This window comes from Lagenorhynchus albirostris, chromosome 19, assembly GCF_949774975.1.
Source record: "Lagenorhynchus albirostris chromosome 19, mLagAlb1.1, whole genome shotgun sequence".
NCBI lineage: Eukaryota > Metazoa > Chordata > Mammalia > Artiodactyla > Delphinidae > Lagenorhynchus > Lagenorhynchus albirostris.
The window spans coordinates 42,693,269-42,714,451 of NC_083113.1; the positions used below are offsets into that span (position 1 = coordinate 42,693,269).

General features: G+C 46.6%; 1 protein-coding gene across 4 annotated transcripts in view; it reads left to right on the top strand.

The window, feature by feature from the left end:
* The window catches only part of CDH3 (cadherin 3), a 103,033-nt gene that overhangs the window by 76,726 nt on the left and 5,124 nt on the right, over positions 1 to 21,183 (top strand). For all 4 annotated transcript variants that reach the window (XM_060132213.1, XM_060132212.1, XM_060132210.1 and 1 more), the window contains 11 exons: positions 8,609 to 8,691; positions 9,907 to 10,032; positions 10,263 to 10,418; positions 10,501 to 10,645; positions 11,900 to 12,066; positions 12,720 to 12,848; positions 13,767 to 13,952; positions 15,404 to 15,645; positions 16,028 to 16,173; positions 16,967 to 17,191; positions 20,333 to 20,539. In XM_060132213.1, the coding sequence (XP_059988196.1) occupies positions 8,609 to 8,691; positions 9,907 to 10,032; positions 10,263 to 10,418; positions 10,501 to 10,645; positions 11,900 to 12,066; positions 12,720 to 12,848; positions 13,767 to 13,952; positions 15,404 to 15,645; positions 16,028 to 16,173; positions 16,967 to 17,191; positions 20,333 to 20,539 (1,812 nt within the window). The remainder of the gene's footprint in view (positions 1 to 8,608; positions 8,692 to 9,906; positions 10,033 to 10,262; positions 10,419 to 10,500; positions 10,646 to 11,899; positions 12,067 to 12,719; positions 12,849 to 13,766; positions 13,953 to 15,403; positions 15,646 to 16,027; positions 16,174 to 16,966; positions 17,192 to 20,332; positions 20,540 to 21,183) is intronic.

Here is a 21,183-nt window from a genome sequence, read left to right on the forward strand (position 1 = left end):
GTTGGGTGGTTTTATTTTGCCAGAACATCCAGTAAGGTTGGACATTGGGACTACATAGCACCTCTATGTCATGGCTGAGAAGACAAGCTTCTGACCTTCATGGGTGTTTCCTTGAGAGTTTGGAAGTGTCTAGGCAATTCCAACCTAAAAGCAGGCCTGGGATGAGTTCCCAGCCTAATATCCATTAATTCTTAAAAGTCTATTTAAAAAGCTTTCTTCTTTCAACAGCTCTAGTACTCCAGGGACTCAACCCTTCTTGCCCAAGTTTTATAGTGGCGCCAGCTCAGGATCTGAGGCCAGGCTTGGCAGGATGGTCTTTAGAGAGAAGCTCTGAGCACAGGCCGGGGACTCCTGGTTCCCTTGGATGTTTCTATCCAGTGCAGATACACAAGGCTCTGATTAAAAAAAAAAAAAAAAAAAAATCTCTAGAAGCTGTCTCAGGTTACTAACTCCCTTCCCCAACAGTATTGTAGGAATTGTATGTTCAGACTCAGTGCTGAAACCTATCAGTTTATAGTGGTACAAATACCTACATCTTCATCAGGTTCATCGACTTTATGGTTCAGAATCTCTGTGGAAGAAGCTGAGTTTAAAGCTGTCACATGACTTTAAGGTCCTAGGTGAGTATGGACATAAGAGCTATGTTTATGTCTCTGTTTTTCAGCCTTAAGATCTGAACTATTGCCCCATGTGCTCGTCAGTGCTCACCAACTTGTCCCAGAAAGAGTTTGACACGAGCCCATTCATGCCTCCATGACTTGGCCAAGATTTGTGGCCTTGTGGAGCTAGGCTGCAGTCAGGAACGGGAATCAGCTTCCTTCACTAGCTGTGAGAAGGTAGGGTAGAAGGAGGGTGAGTAATGATGAGACCTGGTTTCAGATCAACTTCATTTTGAAACCAGTGATACAAGCCAGTAGTGCCAAGAAGCATCTGGGAGGAAGTTGTAATGATCTGCCCCAGGGCTTACCGTTTACTAGCCTCTGTGTGACTCATGGCTTACAAAGAAAACTGCTCATGTTTCTACAGGTGCCTCAGCGAGTTTCCCTGGGCAGGTCAGATTGGCTGTGAGATCTCCATCCTTTGCCTCTCCCAATAAACCATGGAGCAGCCCCTACGAAACAGTCCTCTCCAAATGCAGACTGAGCCAGCTCCCCGTCATGCTCTTTGGTTCTGTGTATCCCCTTTTCCGTTCCGTGCTTCAGCCCTTAGGTAAAGCACATGGCTGTAACTAACCCCATGCCCACTCTGAGAGATGGTTTCTCTATGGTGTAGAGAGAGGCATGGATTTGGAGTCAGAAGCCCTGGTTAATTGTGAGTAGGCTAAAGGTCCCTCTTATTGAGGGCTTACTCTGGGCCAGACACAGTGCTCAGTGCTGTGTGAACATTATCCCACTTATTCCTGCCAATAATCTTATGAGGTAGGTATTATTCCCATTTTCCAGATGAGAAAACAGCTTCTGTACATTCACACGACATGGATGTGAACCCAAGTCTTTTGGACTCCAAATCCCATATTCTTCATCACTCATCTGCCTCTGCCTTTAGGATTTGAAATCTGGTCCTAATGCTTCCGAGTTGTGGGGCTTCGTGTACTTTGCTCTCCTCTCTGAAGCTGCTTCCTGAGGCACTTCAACCCCAGGGCAGTCTCTTGTTTCCTGAGTTGTCAGAATAGGGGAGGAGTATCTACCTTGTGGTTTTTTTTTGTTTTGTTTTTTGTTTTTTTTGTGGTACGCGGGCCTCTCACTGTTGTGGCCCCTCCCGTTGCGGAGCACAGGCTCCTGACGCGCAGGCGTGCACCCAGCCGCTCCGCGGCATGTGGGATCTTCCCGGACCGGGGCACGAACCCGTGTCCCCTGCATTGGCAGGCGGACTCTCAACCACTGCGCCACCAGGGAAGCCCCTTGTGGGTTGTTTTTTGAGGACTTGGATAAGAAAACACTTAGCTGGGTGTCTCGGGCAGAGTGGGTCTTCTTTGAAGCTTGTTCCTGCCTGCCTGACTCATGCCCCTTGGTTGTATTCTGCACCCAGCTAAATGTGGCTGAGGGCTGATGGGGCAGCTGGAATGTTGCAGCCTGCGTGGGAGGCACGTACAATTGAAGTACCTGACCACTGACTTCTCCTTGATTGTTGGCACTGTCCCCTCTAAGAATAGATGGACAGCCCAGATACTATGCTACAAATGTTTGGACCCATAAAACAATGGAAATGTGCCAGCAAACAGGGTAGTGAAGTGTACCGTACATTCCTGGTGGGCAGATTTTGTAGACAGCAGGAAGACGGTTTCTGGGTTTCTGGCAGCTTTTAGAGTTTGGGGGATTAAGGCATTAGCCCCCTGCTGGATAACTTGGTGGGAGAGGATTGGAGAGTTCATTGAGAGGCACTCATTAAGTGAAAAACCTGACAGGCTTATCTGGCCAGCCCCTCTGCTAGCTGAAGACCGTCCCTTAGGAAGAGGGCTGTTTTAAGAATGGGAAAAGTGGCAGTTAATTTTTATTTTTTATCAGTGTTTGAATAGCTAATGCATTTACGTGGGTCAAAATTCAGAAGGGTACACGGTAAAAAGTCTCTTTCCTGTTGCTTAGCTACTAGCTTCTCCACCCATAAACCCAGTTTTTTGGGGTCACCTTCCAGAAGTATTTATTTTAAAATACAAATGTTAGCAAAGACTACATTGCTCCATATCTTTTTAAATTAATTAATTAATTAATTAATTAAGCTGCACCGGGTCTTTAGTTGCAGCACACGGGATCTTCGTTGCCACATTGGAGATCTTCATCGCGGCATGTGGGATCTAGTTCCTTGACCAGGGATCAAACCCAGGCGCCCTGCATTGGGAGCACAGAGCCTTAACAGCTGGACCACCAGGGAAGTCCCCATATCTTTTTTTTTTTAATTAACAACATGTCTTAGAGATCTTTCCATGTCAATACATAGGGGCTTCCTTATCTTTTACAGCTTTTTATGGCTGCATAGTGTTCTCGTATGGATGTTAGCATTACACAAAGTTAATCTGTCACTGATGGACATTTAGGTTGTCTGGACTTTTGCTATTACAATCCATGCATTATTGATTACTTTGGTAGATAGCTGTGGAAAGGTGATTTGGGACAGGAGGCAGTATCCTATAAGAACTTAAGGGTACTTGAAGATACACATTTTGTTCCCTGATGCATCCCTAGTATTTAGAAGAATATTGGGCACTTAGGAAACACTCTACTAGTTCTTGATGGATGCTGTGTTGAAGAACCTGACTTTAGAATATGACCACCCCGAGTTCTAATTCTAATTCCACTCACTAGCTGTATGACGTTGGGCAAGCCATCTCACCTCTGAACCCCCATTTCCTCATGTGTTATGAGTCCGTATAAAGTTCTGGGGTTTACAAATTTGTGGTTTTGTGGTTTTATCTTATTTGATATTCAGGATGACTCTGTGAAGTCTAATTTTCATCTTCTAAATGAGAAAACCTAAATTCCTAATAAGTTAATTCAAGTTCTGCATCAACATGCTGATGGTTCCAACTAACAGAGTTTTCAGGGACCTTTGCATGTGTCCTTAACACAGCTTTAAGCAATGCTGAATCACCTAGTGAGTTTAGGTGTTCCCTTTTAAGCTTTTCTTCTTTTTACATCAAGGAGAAAGTGTCTTTGGTCCCATTATTATTTTTTTTAACTAATCTATTTATTTTTGGCTGCATTGGGTCTTCGTTGCTGGGTGCAGGCTTTCTTTAGTTGTGGCGAGCAGGGGCTACTCTTCGTTGCAGTGTGCGGGCTTCTCGTTGCTGTGGCTTCTCTTGTTGTGCAGCACGGGCTCTAGGTGTGCAGCCTTCAGTAGCTGTGGCACACGGGCTCAGTAGTTGTGACACATGGGCTCTAGAGCGCAGACTGAGTGGTTGTGGCACACGGGCTTCAGTAGCTGTGGCACGTGGGCTTCAGTAGTTGTGGCTTGTGGGTTCTAGAGCACAGGCTCAGTAGTTGTGGCGCACAGGCTTAGTTGCTCCACAGCATGTGGGATCTTCCCAGACCAGGGCTCGAACCCATGTCCCTTGCATTGGCAGGCGGATTCCACTGCACCACCAGGGAAGCCCCTACTATTCTTGAATACATCTTTTTATAACATGCTTCTCTCCCTTCAAACCAAGGGAAGACAGGCCTTAGGCTCAAAGCCTCAGCAAACATGGGAATTCCCTGGAGGTCCAGGGGTAGGACTCCGCACTTTCACTACCAAGGGCACGGGTTCGATCCCTGGTCGGGAAACTAAGATCCCTCAAACCATGCGGCATGGCCAAAAAGCAAAACAAAACAAAACAGAAACTTCAGCAAACAATTGATTCTGGGGCCCACAGAATTCAAGTGTGTTTCCCAGGATCACCCATCAAGTTAAAGTCAGTGCCTGCACAAGAATGGGGTCTCCATCACTATTAATAGTATTAACAGCAGACCTGGCCATAATGCATCCTATTTGTGAGTTCTTTACACTTATTCTCATTTAATCCTCACAACTACCTGTAAGAGAGTTACTCTTATTATCCCCGAATCTAGTACTTTTCTCCAAGTATCACACTGCCTCACTGAGCATCTAAAAATCAATCTTTGCTATTTCAATAGATGGAGAAGGACCACAGGTAATGGGGGTTAGGGAGGAAATAAGAAAACAAACTCTCAGGTGTGTCAGAAAGATAATATAACCATATTATATAAACAACTCAATCTAGACAGGTCTAGGTACCACTTCTGGCCATTCCATTTCCTAGCTACGTAACTTCAGTGAATGCATTTAACCCCTCATTTTCCCAATTTAGAAAATGGGCGTTAAAATCTACTTTATAGGGTGCTTGGTGAAGATTAAATGAGAAAGCATACAAATGTTAGGGCTTCCCTGGTAGCGCAGTGGTTAAGAATCTGCCTGCCAAGGCAGGGGACACAGGTTCAAGCCCTGGTCCAGGACGATCCCACATGCTGCGGAGCAACTAAGCCCGTGTACCACAACTACTGAGCCTGCACTCTAGAGCCCGTGAGCCACAACTACTGAGCCTGCATGCCGCAACTACTGAAGCCCGCGCGCCTAGAGTCCGTGCTCCGCAGCAAGAGAAGCCACCGCAATGAGAAACCCACGCACCACAACGAAGAGTAGTCCATGCTCGCCACAACTAGAGAAAATCCTCACACAGCAACGAAGACCCAATACAGCCATAAATAAATAAATTTATTTTAAAAATTCATACAGATTTAAAAAAAACACACAAATGTTAGCTGTTAATAATAGTAATTCATGATGGGAGGGATTCTCGACTCTTGAGATTGATGCTTGCTAGGACTGCTGTAACAAAGGAACACAGACTGGGGGCTTAAACGCAGAAATTTATTTTCTCACAACTCAGGAGGCTAGAAGTCCAAGATCAAGGTGTCAGCAGGGCTGGTTTCTGTTGAGGCCTCTCTCCTTAGCTTGTAGATGGCTGTCTTCTCCATGTGTCTGTAAATAGTCTTCATCATGTTCACATTACTTTTTGTTTGTTTGTTTATCTTCTCAAAGAACCAGCTTTTAGTTTTATTGATCTTTGCTATTGTTTTCTTTGTTTCTATTTATTTCTGCTCTGATCTTTATGATTTCTTTCCTTCTGCTAACTTTGGGTTTTGTTTGTTCTTCTTTCTCTACTTCCTTTAGGTGTAAGTTTAGATTGTTTATTTGAGATTTTTCTTGTTTCTTGAGGTAGACTTGTATAGCTATAAACTTCCCTCTTAGAACTGCTTTTGCTGCATCCCATAGGTTTTGGATCGTCATGTTTTCATTGTCATTTGTCTCTAGGTATTTTTTGATTTCCTCTTTGATTTCTTCAGTGATCTCTTGGTTATTTAGTAACGTATTGTTTAGCCTCCATGTGTTTGTGTTTTTTACGTTTTTTTCCCTGTAATTCATTTCTAATCTCATAGCGTTGTGGTCAGAAAAGATGCTTGATATGATTTCAATTTTCTTATATTTACAGAGGTTTGATTTGTGACCAAGATGTGATCTATCCTGGAGAATGTTCCATGTGCACTTGAGAAGAAAGTGTAATCTGCTGTTTTTGGATGGAATGTCCTATAAATATCAATGAAATCTATCTGGTCTATTGTGTCATTTAAAGCTTCTGTTTCCTTATTTATTTTCATTTTGGATGATCTGTCCATTGTTGTAAGTGAGGTGTTAAAGTGTTACTGTCGATTTTCTCTTTTATAGCTGTTAGCAGTTGCCTTATGTATTGAGGTGCTCCTATGTTGGGTGCATATATATTTATAATTGTTATATCCTCTTCTTGGATTTGTCCCTTGATCATTACATAGTGTCCTTCCTTGTCTCTTGTAACATTCTTTATTTTAAAGTCTATTTTATCTGACATGAGTATTGCTACTCCAGCTTTCTTTTGATTTCCATTTGCATGGAATATCTTTTTCCATCCCCTCACTTTCAGTCTATATGTGTCCCTAGGTCTGAAGTGGGTCTCTTGTAGACAACATATAGATGGGTCTTGTTTTTGTATCCATTCATCAAGCCCGTGTATTTTGACTGGAGCATTAAATCCATTCACATTTAAGGTAATTATCGATATGTATGTTCCTATGACCATTTTCTTAATTGTTTTGGGTTTGTTTTTGTAGGTCCTTTTCTTCTCTTGTGTTTCCCACTTAGAGAAGTTCCTTTAGCGTTTGTTGTAGAGCTGGTTTGGTGGTGCTGAATTCTCTTAGCTTTTGCTTGTCTGTAAAGCTTTTGATTTCTCCATCGAATCTGAATGAGATCCTTGCCGGGTAAGAGTAATCTTGGTTGTAGGTTCTTCCCTTTCATCACTTTAAGTATATCATGTGACTCCCTTCTGGCTTGTAGAGTTTCTGCTGAGAAATCAGCTGTTAACCTTATGGGAGTTCCCTTGTATGTTATTTGTCATTTTTCCCTTGCTGCTTTCAATAATTTTTCTTTGTTTTTAATTTTTGCCAATTTGATTACTATGCGTCTCAGCGTGTTTCTCCTTGGGTTTATCCTGTATGGGACTCTCTGCACTTCCTGGACTTGGGTGGCTATTTCATTTCCCATGTTAGGGAAGTTTTCCACTATAATCTCTTCAAATATTTTCTCTGGTCCTTTCTCTCTCTCTTCTCCTTCTGGGACCCCTATAACGTGAATGTTGTTGCATTTAATGTTGTCCCAGAGGTCTCTTAGGCTGTCTTCATTTCTTTTCATTCTTTTTTCTTTATTCTGTTCCACAGCAGTGAATTCCACCATTCTATCTTCCAGGTCACTTATCCGTCTTCTGCCTCAGTTATTCTGCTATTGATTCCTTCTAGTGTAGTTTTCATTTCAGTTATTATATTGTTCATCTCTGTTTGTTTGTTCTTTAATTCTTCTAGGTCTTTGTTAAACATTTCCTGCATCTCCTCGATCTTTGCCTCCATTCTTTTTCCGAGGTCCTGGATCATCTTCACTATCATTATTCTGAGTTCTTTTTCTGGAAGGTTGCCTATCTCCCTTTCATTTAGTTGTTTTTCTGGGGTTTTATCTTGTTCCTTCATCTGGTACATAGCCCTCTGCCTTTTCATCTTGTCTGTCTTTCTGTGAATGTGGTTTTTGTTCCACAGGCTGCAGGATTGTAGTTCTTCCTTCTGTCACATTACTTTTGTAGTTTAAAAACCCTCATCTGTTATCCTTTCTTATTTTAGGGAAGGATTATTTAAAACAATTGTCGTCATCATCTGAAACTAAAGGACAATTTTTCAAAAGAGGACAGTTGGGAGAGCTCACGCTGACCTTTCCATGGCACAGCACTGTCCCTCTGGTCCTTGTTGTGCTGCAGCCTAGTAGACTGATGAGCGCTGGTGTCTGGGCCAGCGTTATGGGAACGCCTGGGTCAGGGCATGTTGCCGATGGGCCCAGTTGTAGCCCCTGGCAGGTTTCCTGACTCCATGCTTTGGCCACAAGGAAGGGTGGGTAAGAACACTGGTTGTGAATACTCTCTAGCGTATGCCTTGGAGTCAGGCTGACCTGGCTTCTGAACCTCAGTTTTCTCATCTTTGTAAAGGAGCTCATGCCTAACTTGGCAGCATAGTTGTAAAGATGAAATGGGCCCAGTCTCCGGATTAACGCATGGTAGTTATTAACTCAGAGTGCTTGTTTAAAGGGCGGCCAAGCAGGGAGGATTCAGAAGGAGCATGACAGACTGAAACAACCCGAGGTTATCCAGAATGATCTGTGTGGGTGACGGTGTAGCAGGATGCATACAGCGCATATGTAGACTCATAGCCTTCGGAAATGCTTAAAATCTTCTGCCTCCAGCTGTGACCTTGGGTCAACTCTGTGTCTCGTGAGACTCCATGGGGCTAATGTCGCTGAACATCTATGATTTTGGTTCTTCGGCCCACAAACCAGGAAGTGGTCTTCCCTCTTGAGACCAAACTCAGAAGCCCATCTGAAACTCATATGGAATCACATTGCTGGTCAGAGGAAGTAAGCCAAGTCTCCTTCTGCAGTGGCTTGCAATAGTCCTTGATCCAGTCAGGGGGCTGTTGTCAGGTCTTGGCTCCCATGGGGTATCTTCCAGAAGCCCCTCCTTCCTAATACTCTTTTCCTTCCTTCCCCACAGTGGTTTTCACGGACTGCCCTGGGCAAGAGTCGGCCCTGCTGACTGATGATGACTTCACTGTTCTGAACAACAAAACAGTCCAGGTAAAACACCATGTCCACCTTCAGGAGAGAAGAAAGACATTCTCCGTGCATGCCCAGCTTGCTGCTGGCCAGGAGGCCGAGGTTGCCGTGGCTGTTGTGAGCCATGTTACCCCTGCAGAGGACGCAGGGTTAGACCTCAGTTGCCCATAGCTGTGCGCGTGGGTACCGATCTAAGCAGGGTAGTGCTCGCAGCTGCCCAGTAGGGGGCACCAGAGTCAGGCAAGGGGGGCCCAGAGCTGCTTTGTGAGTAATGGCCCAGTGCCCTTCCTCCCTTGAATTCCCTGTCCCATCTCCCTTTCCTTCTTTCCCATATCATGCCGGTAAACCGCAAGTGAAGGTGATCCCAACACAGGACTGCCAATCTCATGAACCTTTGGGAAGATGGACCTGAGGCTCTTGGCCACATTTCTTTGTTTTGTCTAATTTAATTTTTTGAGCAGCTAATGTATCCACATGGTTCAAAATTTTAAATATTAAAAAGTTTTAGAATGAATAACCTCCCCTTTTTTCTCCCCCTATGTCTAATGCCCTCTCTACCACTCCAAGAGAAGACCTGTTACCAGTTTCTTTCCTTCTAATTTATGTATTTGTTCTATATTTATATTAAATATATTTATATATATTATATATAGGTATAAAATAAACTTTTCGGTCCTCTTTTATGCAAAACTAACATACTATTCACATGTCTGCACCTTCTTTTTGCACTGAAAAATACATCAGTACACTGCCTATCCCCTTCTCACAGATAACCACCGTTATAAGCTTCTAGTATCCCCCACACTTTGTCTGTATATAAGCAGATGTGAATATATGCCTTATTTTCCCACCCTTTTACACAAAAGATGGAACAGTGCCTGGCACATATTAAGCCCTATGTAAGTGTTTGTTAAATAGAATACTAAACTACATTAAGCTGTTCTATATCTTGTTCTTTTTCACTTAAGTATGGATATATATCAAAGATCTTTCCATGCCAGCACAGAGAGACATCCCTCATTTTTAAAGCTGTATACAATTTCCACTAGATGGATGTATTATAGTGTATTTAATTGGGACTTCTCTATAAGTGAACACTTAGATTATTTCCAAGTTTTCTTTTACAATAAACCCATCTGGGCCTCTGTCCTTGCCATGAGCCCCTGTAGATGAGAGGATGTTGGGTATGTTCCAGTTGTTTGCACACCTGGGTTAAGGGGTCTTCTCTCCTTGCAGGAAAGGAAAGCATTGAAGATCTCCCCATCCAAACGTATCTTGCGAAGACGCAAGAGAGATTGGGTGGTCCCGCCAATATTTGTCCCTGAGAATGGCAAGGGTCCCTTCCCCCAGAAGCTGCATCAGGTATGACTGTGCCTTCTCCCTGGGAGTCATTGGTGTCTTCAGGGACTCTCATTCAAAGGCCTGAATATGAGGTTTCTTGCTGCTGGGCCCTGGGGACCGCAGAGGGAAACTCTCTGATGGGAGCAATTTCTAATCAGGCAGTGCCTCTCCACCCCTGCCCACAGAGGGTTCTTTGCTACACTCATGAGATATTTGTCACTTTGTCAGCTGCCATTTTCTTTTGCTTCCAGCTCAAATCTAATAAAGACAGAGGTACCAAGATTTTCTACAGCATCACGGGGCCTGGGGCAGACAGCCCCCCTGAGGGTGTCTTCACCATAGAGAAGGAAACGGGCTGGTTGCTGTTGAATAAACCACTGGACCGGGAGAAAATTGCCGAGTATGAGGTAAGTAACCTTTAGCGTCCAACGAGAAGCAGGGCCCCAGGAAGGGTAGTGCCAGGCTGACCCCAGGCCTGTGTACCTACAGCTCTTTGGCCACGCTGTGTCGGAGAATGGTGCCTCCGTGGAAGAGCCCATGAACATCTCCATCATTGTAACAGACCAGAATGACCACAAGCCCAAGTTCACCCAGGATGTCTTCAGAGGGAGCGTCTTGGAAGGGGTACTACCCGGTAAGAGGACTGGGGAGGGCACAGCTATAGAGGTCTGCTGGCCCCAGACCTGGCCTTGGGTCCACTTCTGGAATCAGCCCAGACTCTTAAAGGCTGGAAGAACCCTTCATACCTGATTTCCTGGGCTATGCCTCAGATTACCTGGGATCTTCTTAAAAATCCAGATTCCCCCACTCCATCCCAAGACCCCTGAATAAGAATGATGCTGGAGTAGAGCCCCAGAATCTGTGTATTTGAAAATTTCCCAGAAGCTTCAGATGATCAGCCAGCTGCAGGTTTGGAGCTGCAGAGACCTACATTTGAATCTGGATTTTGTCTGTCATCTGCTGTGACCCTGGGCAAGGTCTTGACCTCTGAGCCTCAATCTTCACACCTGAAAATGGGGATAATATCAACTGTAAAGAGCTGTGAAGATTAGAAATAACACATGCCTACTGCTGTGTGATATGAAGCACCTGACATGAGGTTCTTGGGGAAATGGCAGCTGCAAGGAGGGTGGCAAAGGGTGAGAGAAAGCAGAAGATGAATTGTCAGGCTGGGGAAGAGGGTGAGAGGGGCTGGCAAAAGACTAGAGAAACAGGTGACATTAATGACCTCAAAGACAGTGCTGGTGAGGAGGGCTCCTCCTCTCCCTTTGTCTCTGAGTTGTGGAGGATTACAGAGAAATGTGAGTTGGTTAGGTTGCCAATAATAGACATTTCCGGAAGAAAAACAGTACCTTCAACAATATGGAACCTTTTCCCCCTTTGTATTGAGGAAGCCTAGAGGTGGTCAAGCCAGGCTGGAATGGTGCTTTAACGTGTGGGGGAACTAGGCTCCTTCCATCTTGTTGCTCTGCTGTTTCGGCTTTATTCCCAAGATTACCTCATGGTTGCTGCTGGAGCTCTGACCATTATATCCGGAAGGAGGGAAGGGGTGGGAAGAATAAGACCCTTAACTCAGAAAAACGCTTCCCCCAACGCTGTATATCCCATTCGTCAGATTTCAGTCTCGTGGCCACAGCTAGCTGCAAGAAGCGAAATAGTTTCGCTTGGTTCCCGGTGGGCTTGTGCTCAGCCTAGAATGATTATGAGGATTATGTTTCTAAGAAGGAAGGGGAGAATGGGAAATGGGCACCAATTAGCAATCTCTGCCACGAGTGGAACATGGGGCCAAGCGAGCAGGGTGGAGCCTCTCGGAGTTCCAGAAGTGGGCAAGGCTGGAATCGGAGCTGGAAGGGAAGGTTGCACACTCATCAGCGCTTCTCCCCTCCAGGCACTTCTGTGATGCAGGTGACAGCCACGGATGAGGACGATGCCATCAACACCTACAATGGGGTGGTTGCTTATTCCATCCATAGTCAAGAGCCAAAGGACCTCATGTTCACGGTCCACCGGAGCACAGGCACCATCAGCGTCGTCTCCAGTGGCCTGGACCGGGAGGTAAGTGGCCCTTCGGGAAGGTGCTGTCTGCCCAGGCTAGCCCAGGCTGGGGTCTGACGCTCAGAGCGGAAGCCTCTGCCCCCAAAGCCCAGCGCAGAGCAGTGGGGACCCAAGTCAGCTGGGAATGGCTGCTGCTGTGTCCCACATTGATGTCCTGCAGCTCCCTCAGGCCAGTGGCACGTTGCCAAACCATCTCGTTAAGGCTGAGGAGGCAGCTGTAAAACACAGACGTTTAATACTTTCTGCAGGTTTTCTCATTTCCTCTCGGCATGGCTCACTTAGCACGCACATTGCCCAGATTTGTCCCGTGTGTGCCACAAAGCAGAATTAGCTCCATGGATATTAGAGTTGCCTCCTGTTCCCTAATTAATACCTTTGCCCAAATCCACACTCAAAGCTCCCATTCTGCATCTGCCCAGGGTCAGGAAGCAATGCCCAGGCTTCATCCCACGACAGGCCCAGGAGAACCGTTTGGATCCACAGTTCCCCTCCCCCTCCACCCTCTGCTTCTGGTCTTTTCTGCAGTGGGCAAGCAGTGGGTCAGGAATCAAGAGAACACTTAGAGGGAGGAACATTCCGCTTCCCTCCCCGTACACCCAAGGCTGTGCCCAACGCGCAGTGGCCTTCCACTTCCACTCTCCTTTTCTCCCCAGAGAGTCCCTGAGTACACACTGACCATCCAGGCTACGGACATGAACGGGGACGGCTCCAGCACCACGGCTATGGCCATAGTGGAAATCCTCGATGCCAATGACAACGCTCCTGTGTTTGAGCCCCAGCAGGTAATGCCCCTTCCTTCCTTCTTCCCTCGTCAGATGATGAAGGACTAAGTTTCTCCTTTCTGATGAAACTCCAGAACCAGCCTACATTGCTTCAAGTCCCAGCCCCAGCACTTGTGAGCTTTGTGACCTGAGGTGAACTACCTAACCTCTCTGTGCCCTATTTCCTAATCTGTGAAATGGAGATGATGCTCCATTGTCTCCTGCTGCACTTTTCTGAGTTTTAAATGAAATAATCTATGTACAGCTCTTAACACAATCCCAGGTACACAAGTGCTCAATATGAAAATCTTTGTTGATATGGAAAGTCCTAATTTGCCTCACACCTATACCTGCCCACATTCCCCCAGTGAATGCTTGTACACCTCACGTGACAGAGGACTCAGTGCCAGTCAAGGTGACACCCACCCCCTTCCATCTGTAGGTAACTCTGACGGCTAAACATTGTTTAGGCCTGATTAAAAATTTGTTCTCAACAGCTGATTTCCCCATCTTTGCCACCTGTTCCAGAATTTCCAAAAAGTTCCTGGTCAGTGCCCCAGAGCAATCAGACACCTAGCCCTTCTTGCCACCTTCCTTATGCCTTTCTGATCTCAGCTAGATATAGGAGACTACTCAATGGTGAGGCCTTGGGCACCCAGATCAGTGAGATTCCTGGAGCGTCAGGCCCCTGGGTGTAGGGAAAGCAGGCCCAAGATTGCCGTGGTCTGTCCCAGCAGCTGTGAGGCTGACTCTTGGGGTGTTCTGCATCCATGCATGCCTTGAAACCCCAATAAGTGGGTTGGGCGGTCCAGGAAAGGGTGAGCGGCATGGGGCGCCCCTGGAGTTGGATGGAGGATTCACAGCCAGTGAAGAGTGGAACAGCCTCTCAAGGTGGTCAGTCTCTCCGCTCTGACTGTGCTGTGCTTCCCACGCTGACAGTACGAGGCCCGTGTGCCTGAGAACGCAGTGGGCCACGAGCTGCAGAGGCTGACAGTGACCGATCTGGATGCCCCCAACTCACCGGCATGGCAGGCTACCTACCGCATCGTGGAAGGTGACAACGGGGACCATTTTACCATCACCACCCACCCTGAGAGCAACCAGGGTATCCTGACAACCAAGAAGGTCAGTCGGTTTGGGTTTTGTACAAGGGCCACAGCTGGGACAGTCAGGTCTGCAGCCTCCAGGACTAGGGGGTACTACCTGCCTTGGGAGACATACCTTGGACCACTCACCAGGGAGTGTACCAGGCCAGTGGCTTGCAACACTCTCCCATTCCTCTTGGGTTGGGGAATTCCTTTGTTCAAACTAAACCTTACCCAGGGACCCAGTTCATAAAACATTCATAAAACAGAGTTGCTGATCTAATTGAGGCAGATCAGTGGGGGCCCCCCCTCCCAGATCCCAGTGTCCAGTGGCTGCTCCCAATCAGTCTTACACAGAGGGTCTCTGTTTTATTGGAATTCTTGCTAATTTTGCATTCAATCCATAATTCACATCTAGGTGTCTAGGTGTTTGGATAGTAAAATGTTTTAAATTACTTAGTAGTTAGGCATACCCTTGCCTCTCAAAAAGTCTTTTAATAAAATTGATGCTTCAAGAAGATGGGTCCAATCTTTCTTTGATTTCTTTTACCTCCTGGTTTATTATGAAGAATGACCCAGTTTGAGAAGTGGGGCTTTATATAATACTTTAAAGGCTGTCCCCTCCTTGCAACCAAAACTTTGTAACACCCCTTTCACACTGTGAAATGAATTTCATTTATAATATAACTTCTCTAACTTACGTAATTTCTAGAAAAATGGAATGCTCTAACTGTAAAATAAAAGAATTTTACAGGAAAAGTTACTGATAATAAAATATTTCCATATGTAAACCTTTGGGCACAAGTACACTAGAAAACATAATGAAGCGGTTAGTTTCTTGAACATCGTCCAGATGTAGTAGATACTATATGTCACTCTAGTGACTCATATCACGAGTGGTATTGATGTTTTTCCAGAACAGCAAATAAACAACTTTGGGAAAGACGTGAACAAATCAAATTACAAGCTCCCCTCAGAAGTTGCATTCCTGGAAAATTCAGTATAAATTAAAACCACACCAAAAACTCGGTTTGTATGTAAAACACGTTCTAGACTATAAATATAAACAGAACATCACACCCATAAATACATGAATGTCCATGGTGACATTGGCAAGTCACATGGGATATGGGACAGTTCTTTGTGTCCCTGCCCCAGCCTGTAAATGCCAGTGGCATCCCCAGTCACTAGGACACCTAGAAATGCCTCCTCCAAGTTTCTACAACACCCCCTAGGGGGTGTCATCACCCCATAGGGAACCAGTTCTAGGCTTAGGGCTTACTACTCTAGTTGCCTTTGGGGTGGTGGTCTGAGAGGCCCCACTGAATGTCCACTCAGGAAATGCAGGAGGCTCTATGGGGTAGGGAAGGGGCAGCATTGTTGCTGGTGGGAGCCTCCAGCCCCCCATTGTGGGCCCTTCTGGCATCACAGCACTGCATGGGGCCTCCTCACAAAATGGCGGCTCAGGTCCTCCTTCCTGTTCTGTCCCAGGGCTTGGATTTCGAGGCCAAAAACCAGCATAACCTGTACGTTGAAGTGATCAACGAGGCTCCCTTTGTGGTGAAGCTCCCAACCTCCACGGCCACCATAGTGGTCCACGTGGAGGATGTGAATGAGCCGCCTGTGTTCGTCCCACCCTCCAAAGTCATCGAGGTCCAGGAGGGCATCTCCATCGGCGAGCCTATCTGCACCTACACCGCACGGGACCCCGACAACGGGAGTCAGAAGATCAGGTACATAGGAGCTGGGCTTAAATTCAGCTAAATGCGTGGGTACTGTTGGATGGGTTGTTTATTATAGCCAGAGTTTGTTCTAATTGCCATAAAGACTATTAAATATTTTGAACGTCACCCCTGTACAGGGCCTTCCGTTCCTACCCTCCATGTGGCTGAAGTCCACGGGACAGGTATTCCCGCTCCCTCTCATGTGTCCCTGCTGGGACCCCACCTTCTGCTCAGGCTCCCATTTGGGGGTGAGAAGCATTTTCCACGTAATCCTGCTTAGGAGCCCTGAGTCCTATGAAACCCTCTGCCTGTTGGCATGAGGAGGCTTTGAATGATGACTCCAGAACTCTAAGTATTCTGAGTGTGACTCTTCTCAACTTTTCTGCTCCAGCTACCACATCCTGAGAGACCCAGCAGGGTGGCTAGCAATGGACCCAGACAGTGGGCAGGTCACTGCTGCAGGGGTCTTGGACCGTGAGGATGAGCAGTTTGTGAGGACCAACATCTACGAAGTCATGGTCTTGGCCACGGATGATGGTGAGAGCTTCCTCCCAGCCCCTCCACATGAGCACCTTTGGAGCCAAGGACACCGCATGTCCCCTCCACAGACAGAGTGTGGTGCGGGGAAGCAGTGTCAGCAATCCTAGCTGGGAGGTCAAAGGGGTCTCTCAGAGGGGTCTTTTAAAGGGTGGTCCTAGGGTTGGCTGGTTTCAAGTTGCCTAAGACCCAGGAGTTAGGAAGTATCCTGAAGACTCCTTTCAGCCTAAGTTTGTGGTTCACTGAGCCCTGAATTGGCCTGTTGGTTTCCCCTTACGAATGATTGAAAAGGGCTGCCTGGAAAGTGTCATGATTGATTAGTGATGTCACACCATGACAGGATTGGGGGTGATGATGTAATTACCATCTCTATTTGACACATACTGAACCAAGGCCTGGAGGCAGGCGAGAGGTTACTGCAGGGCTGGGAAGCAAAACTTCCCTGAAGCTTATCAGCAAACACTGCATCAACCCTGAGGTGGCCAATAGGTTTCTCTTTGTAATAGATTAGTAGTGGCTGTCTGGATGAAGTGGCTGCAACTGTGCTGTGATCAGTTAGTAATGTCTGCCATGGACACAAAATGAGAATGATGGTATGTTTGCCATGCATTTGTCATCACTGGTTTGATCTATAATGAAGCTAGTGTTCAGAGGCTCTTGAAAGGTTACAGTTAGACAGTAAATAGGACCCTCCTGAGGCTGATTGGGTAGGTCGTGGGAGAGCTTAACATTGATTCATCAACCCAACCAAGGGCACATGCTGAAAAGAGATCATGTGTGTGATTACAAACAGGGAGCCCTCCCACCACTGGCACGGGGACCCTCCTGCTAACACTGATGGATGTCAACGACCATGGCCCGGTCCCTGAGCCCCGTCAGATCACCATCTGCAACCAAAGCCCTTTGCCTCAGGTGCTGAACATCACAGACAAGGACCTGTCCCCCCACACCTCCCCTTTCCGGGCCCGGCTCACACACGACTCGGACATCTACTGGACGGCAGAGGTCAATGAGAAAGGTAACTGAGTGGTGGTGGCAGATGGGTGTCTGCCCCCTACCAAGACCCGACACACCTTCTTGCCCCAGTGTCTTGTGGGTCACCGAATTACCAGTCTCCTCAAGAATGTCAGTTAAATGCTGCTTATTAACTTAGTGTAAGCCTTTGGAATTCCACAGGAGCCCTTAAACACCGTTCTAGCTCAACCACCTGCCTGTACAATTGGAAAAACAGGCCCAGAGACATGGGATGTGCCTTTCTCACTCTCACATAATGAGGGAGTCAGAACTCCAGCATGGTGATAACAGCTAACATGCCTGAGCATGCTTGCTGTGTGCTAGGTGCTGTGTGCTATACTTGCTGTGTGCTATGTGCTGTGTGCTGTGTGTGCTTTAAGTAGATTCGGCTACTTAAACCTCACAACAACCCTGTAAAGAAGGTACTGTTATCTCACACATACATGCATGTGCACCCATTTTACAGATGGGGAAACCAAGGCTTACAGAAGCTTAAATATATTGCCAAGGGCATTATGGTTAGAAAATGACGGCCCCAGGATTGCAATGCAGGCAGTCTGCCATACCAGGATGCTTTGCAGCTTACCATTTATCAAACCCTGGCGATATGCAAGATGCTTTTTGTACTTTTCCATATTTAATATTTCTACCATCCTCTGTGATCAGTATTTTTATCCCTATTTGCAGATGAGAATGAGGCTCAGAGAGGTTAAATAGTGTGCCCAAGGGCACAGTGTGGATAAGCAGTGGAGCAGAAATTGAAGCTGGGGTCCCTCACCCCCACATCCCTGCTCCCAGCCATCTCCCTGTCCTTCCTCTTTCCCATCCCCCTGGAGCTCCTCAGCCTTGAGTGGTTTTTCAGTTGTCACAGGACTGGAGAAGGGACTTGCTGGCATCAAGTGGGCAAGGACCCAGGTGTGTGAGAAAGAGGCATCCAGGCCCAAGTGCCAGTAAGGCCCCTGGAGGAACCCTGCTCACTCTGGTTTAAAGCATCTTCCTCTTCCTCTTGGGGCTAGAGTCCCCCAGGAGGGGAATGAGGAGCCAGAACATTCAGGCTCTGCCCCGAAGTAACAAAATGCCTGGTACCTATTACTGCTGCTGAGCCCCGCCCAGAAAGGACTGGGGAGACCTGCTTCAGACACATCTTGTCTCATTTTTATGATTCCCGTGATTTGGGGATGTTTATCCAGCACCTTTCCTTGAGGGAACCCAAGTTGGTCTCCCGTCACCACCTTGTGGCCTAGAAGCCAGTTTTCCCCCGCCCTGACTGTATCGTTTACAGAGCGTAGACTCTGGAGCCAGAATGCCTTGGTTCAAGATCCAGCCCTTCCATTTACGAGGTTCGTGGCTGTGGGCAAGTTACTGAACCTCACTGTTCTGCAGTTTCCCTACTTGTAGAATGCTGCCATGATAGTACCTACCTCCATACAATCACTGTGAAGATTAAATGAGTGCCTGAAAGGCATCTTGTCTGGTATATCAGTGCTCGGTAGACGTCAGTGGCCATCTTCACCACCACTGTTTCCCAAACAATCACAGATCTGACTCTGTCAAGTGTGAGCATTAGGCCCAAAGCTCAGTGGTGCCAACACCTGATACTAGCATTGATACCCCGTTCTTGGTTTTGACTTAGTTGTTCTATCTGACTGTGTTTTTTTGTCAGAGGAGTTAATCCAAACTCTACACCTGTGTGACCTTGGGCTGCTTCCTTGACCTCCCTAAGCTTCGATGTCTGCATTTGTAAAATGAGGATAACAGAACCTGCCTCTTAAAGTTGGGGTGGATATCAGAGTTGGGCTTGGCACATAGTAAGGGTCAGTTTAGTCACTGACACCGCCACCAGCACCATCATCAGCTGAGAACTCAGCCCTCCAGCGTGGGAACAGGATAGCAGGAGGGATGTTTGGGTGAAATACCCTATGTTAGCCTCTCCACTTGGTAGACCAAACATTCAGCCTACAGAACTCTCTCTGCCTGCCACTGCCGAATGGCAACAGGGTGAATTCTCCCTTCTGGCCTTTTAACTAAGGGGGTCCCAGCAAGCATGCAGAGCCTTTGAACTGAAAATGGCTTGAGGTCACTGCTGAAATAGGCCAGCAAGCCTGAAGGTGGGTGGGCTAGAAACGTGGGGTTGGTTTTGAATGTCCCAGTGATGGGGGGACACTACTGACATTTAGTGGTGAGGACTTGAATGCTTGGGAAGGTTCCTCATGATGAAGAATAGTTCCATCCAAGCTAATAGTGCCCTCTTTGAGAAACTTGGGTCTAAACGGAAGGCCTTTCTTCAGAGAGGCCTCTGACCCTGTATTTCTCACCCGCAAACACAGCCCCCCTCCCCACTCCAGGAGTGCTGCACACCCTCCCCAGAGTGGTACCTGTCGTGCAGGCCGCACTGAGGCTTGGCTTCTGCTCTGTGGCTGCCTGCTGCCCACCCCGGGCCTTTGAAGGCTGGTTAGCACAGTGCCCATTGCAGCCTCACTGCCGGCATCTCTGAACTTGTGTGCAGTCACTAATGCTGGGATAACACAGGTTAGCACCCTCTCTGATCTGCTTAACAACATCAGTTACATCACCAAGTCGTATGCATTTTGGATTTATTAATAATTGATGCTCGCTCAGAATATCCGTGTTTCAGATACTGAAATTCTATCGTACAGTTGAGGTGTAAACATTATATTTACTATTGCAAGAGCAAAATGCTGCAATAATAAATGGTAGTGAATTTTCAAATAGGAAAACAGGTGGCCAGTTAATGTAAATATTAAAAGATTGGGTTAGCTATCTTTTAGGAAGAACAATGTTTGTTTGTTTTGCGGCAAGGAATAATCTAGCAGCTAATGGTACTGAGAAATTATTGGCTCTACATGCCATGACTTTTTAAAAACATCGTATTTAAAAAATGCTGTGATTATTGATTTATTTTAAATAAAGTGATGAATTTATTCTTCTATCCAAATAATCCTTTCCACAGTGGTAAATTTGGCTTTGGCCGAATATCAGTTTTTAACACTTGGTATAATGTGCTTTGGGGATATTGCTTCCTGTTGCCCAGATGCAGAGGCTGCCTCCTCAAACTTCCGTCATGGTGTGCTCGGTTCCCACCATTTGTGGTCTCCTGAGATGAATAATTATCTGTCCACTCCAGGAGACACAGTGGCCTTGTTCCTGAAGAAGTTCCTGAAGCAAGACACATACGACGTGCACCTTTCTCTGTCCGACCACGGCAACAAGGAACAGCTGACGGTGATCAGGGCCACCGTGTGCGACTGCCACGGCCATGTGGAGACCTGCCCCGAACGCTGGAAGGGGAGTTTCCTCCTCCCCATCCTGGGTGCTGTCCTGGCTCTGCTGTGTGAGTGCCGGCACCCTTCCCCTTCTGAGGACAGGATAGTTAGAAGACCTGATTCTACCCTGAATTTCACGGACTAAGGGGCCACCAACATTGTGCAACTGTTCCTTAAACTCTTAATTCCCAGAGTGTCATTCAATCCATAGATGTTTATGGAGGTTCTGGAAGGTGCCAGGCTTTGGGGATACATTGGGGAGCAGACTCGACCCTGCTGTCAGATCATCTAGTGGCTAGAGCGGTGGTTCTGAAGTCGTGGTCTCCAACCAACAGCGTTAGCATCACCAGGAATTTGTTAGAAAGGCTAATTCTCTGGCCCACTCCTGACCTACTGATTCAGAAGCTTAGGGGTAAGACCCGGTAATCTGTGTTTTAACAAGCCCTTCAGGGGATTCTGATGCATGTTAGAGCTTGAGAGCCATTGGTCTAGTGAGCAGAAATGTTTAGTTAAAAACTAATTTCTTTGCTCTGAAGGTAGAACCTATCACATTTGCTTTTTTCACTCTGAATTGTCCTTACACAGAAAACATGCATTCAATCACATATGAATACAAGAGCAAGCTTTAATTAGTCATCATACTGTGTAGGAAGCACTGTTAGGCGCTGAGGGTACAACACTTAACAAAACAGACCAGTCCCTGCCTTCATGG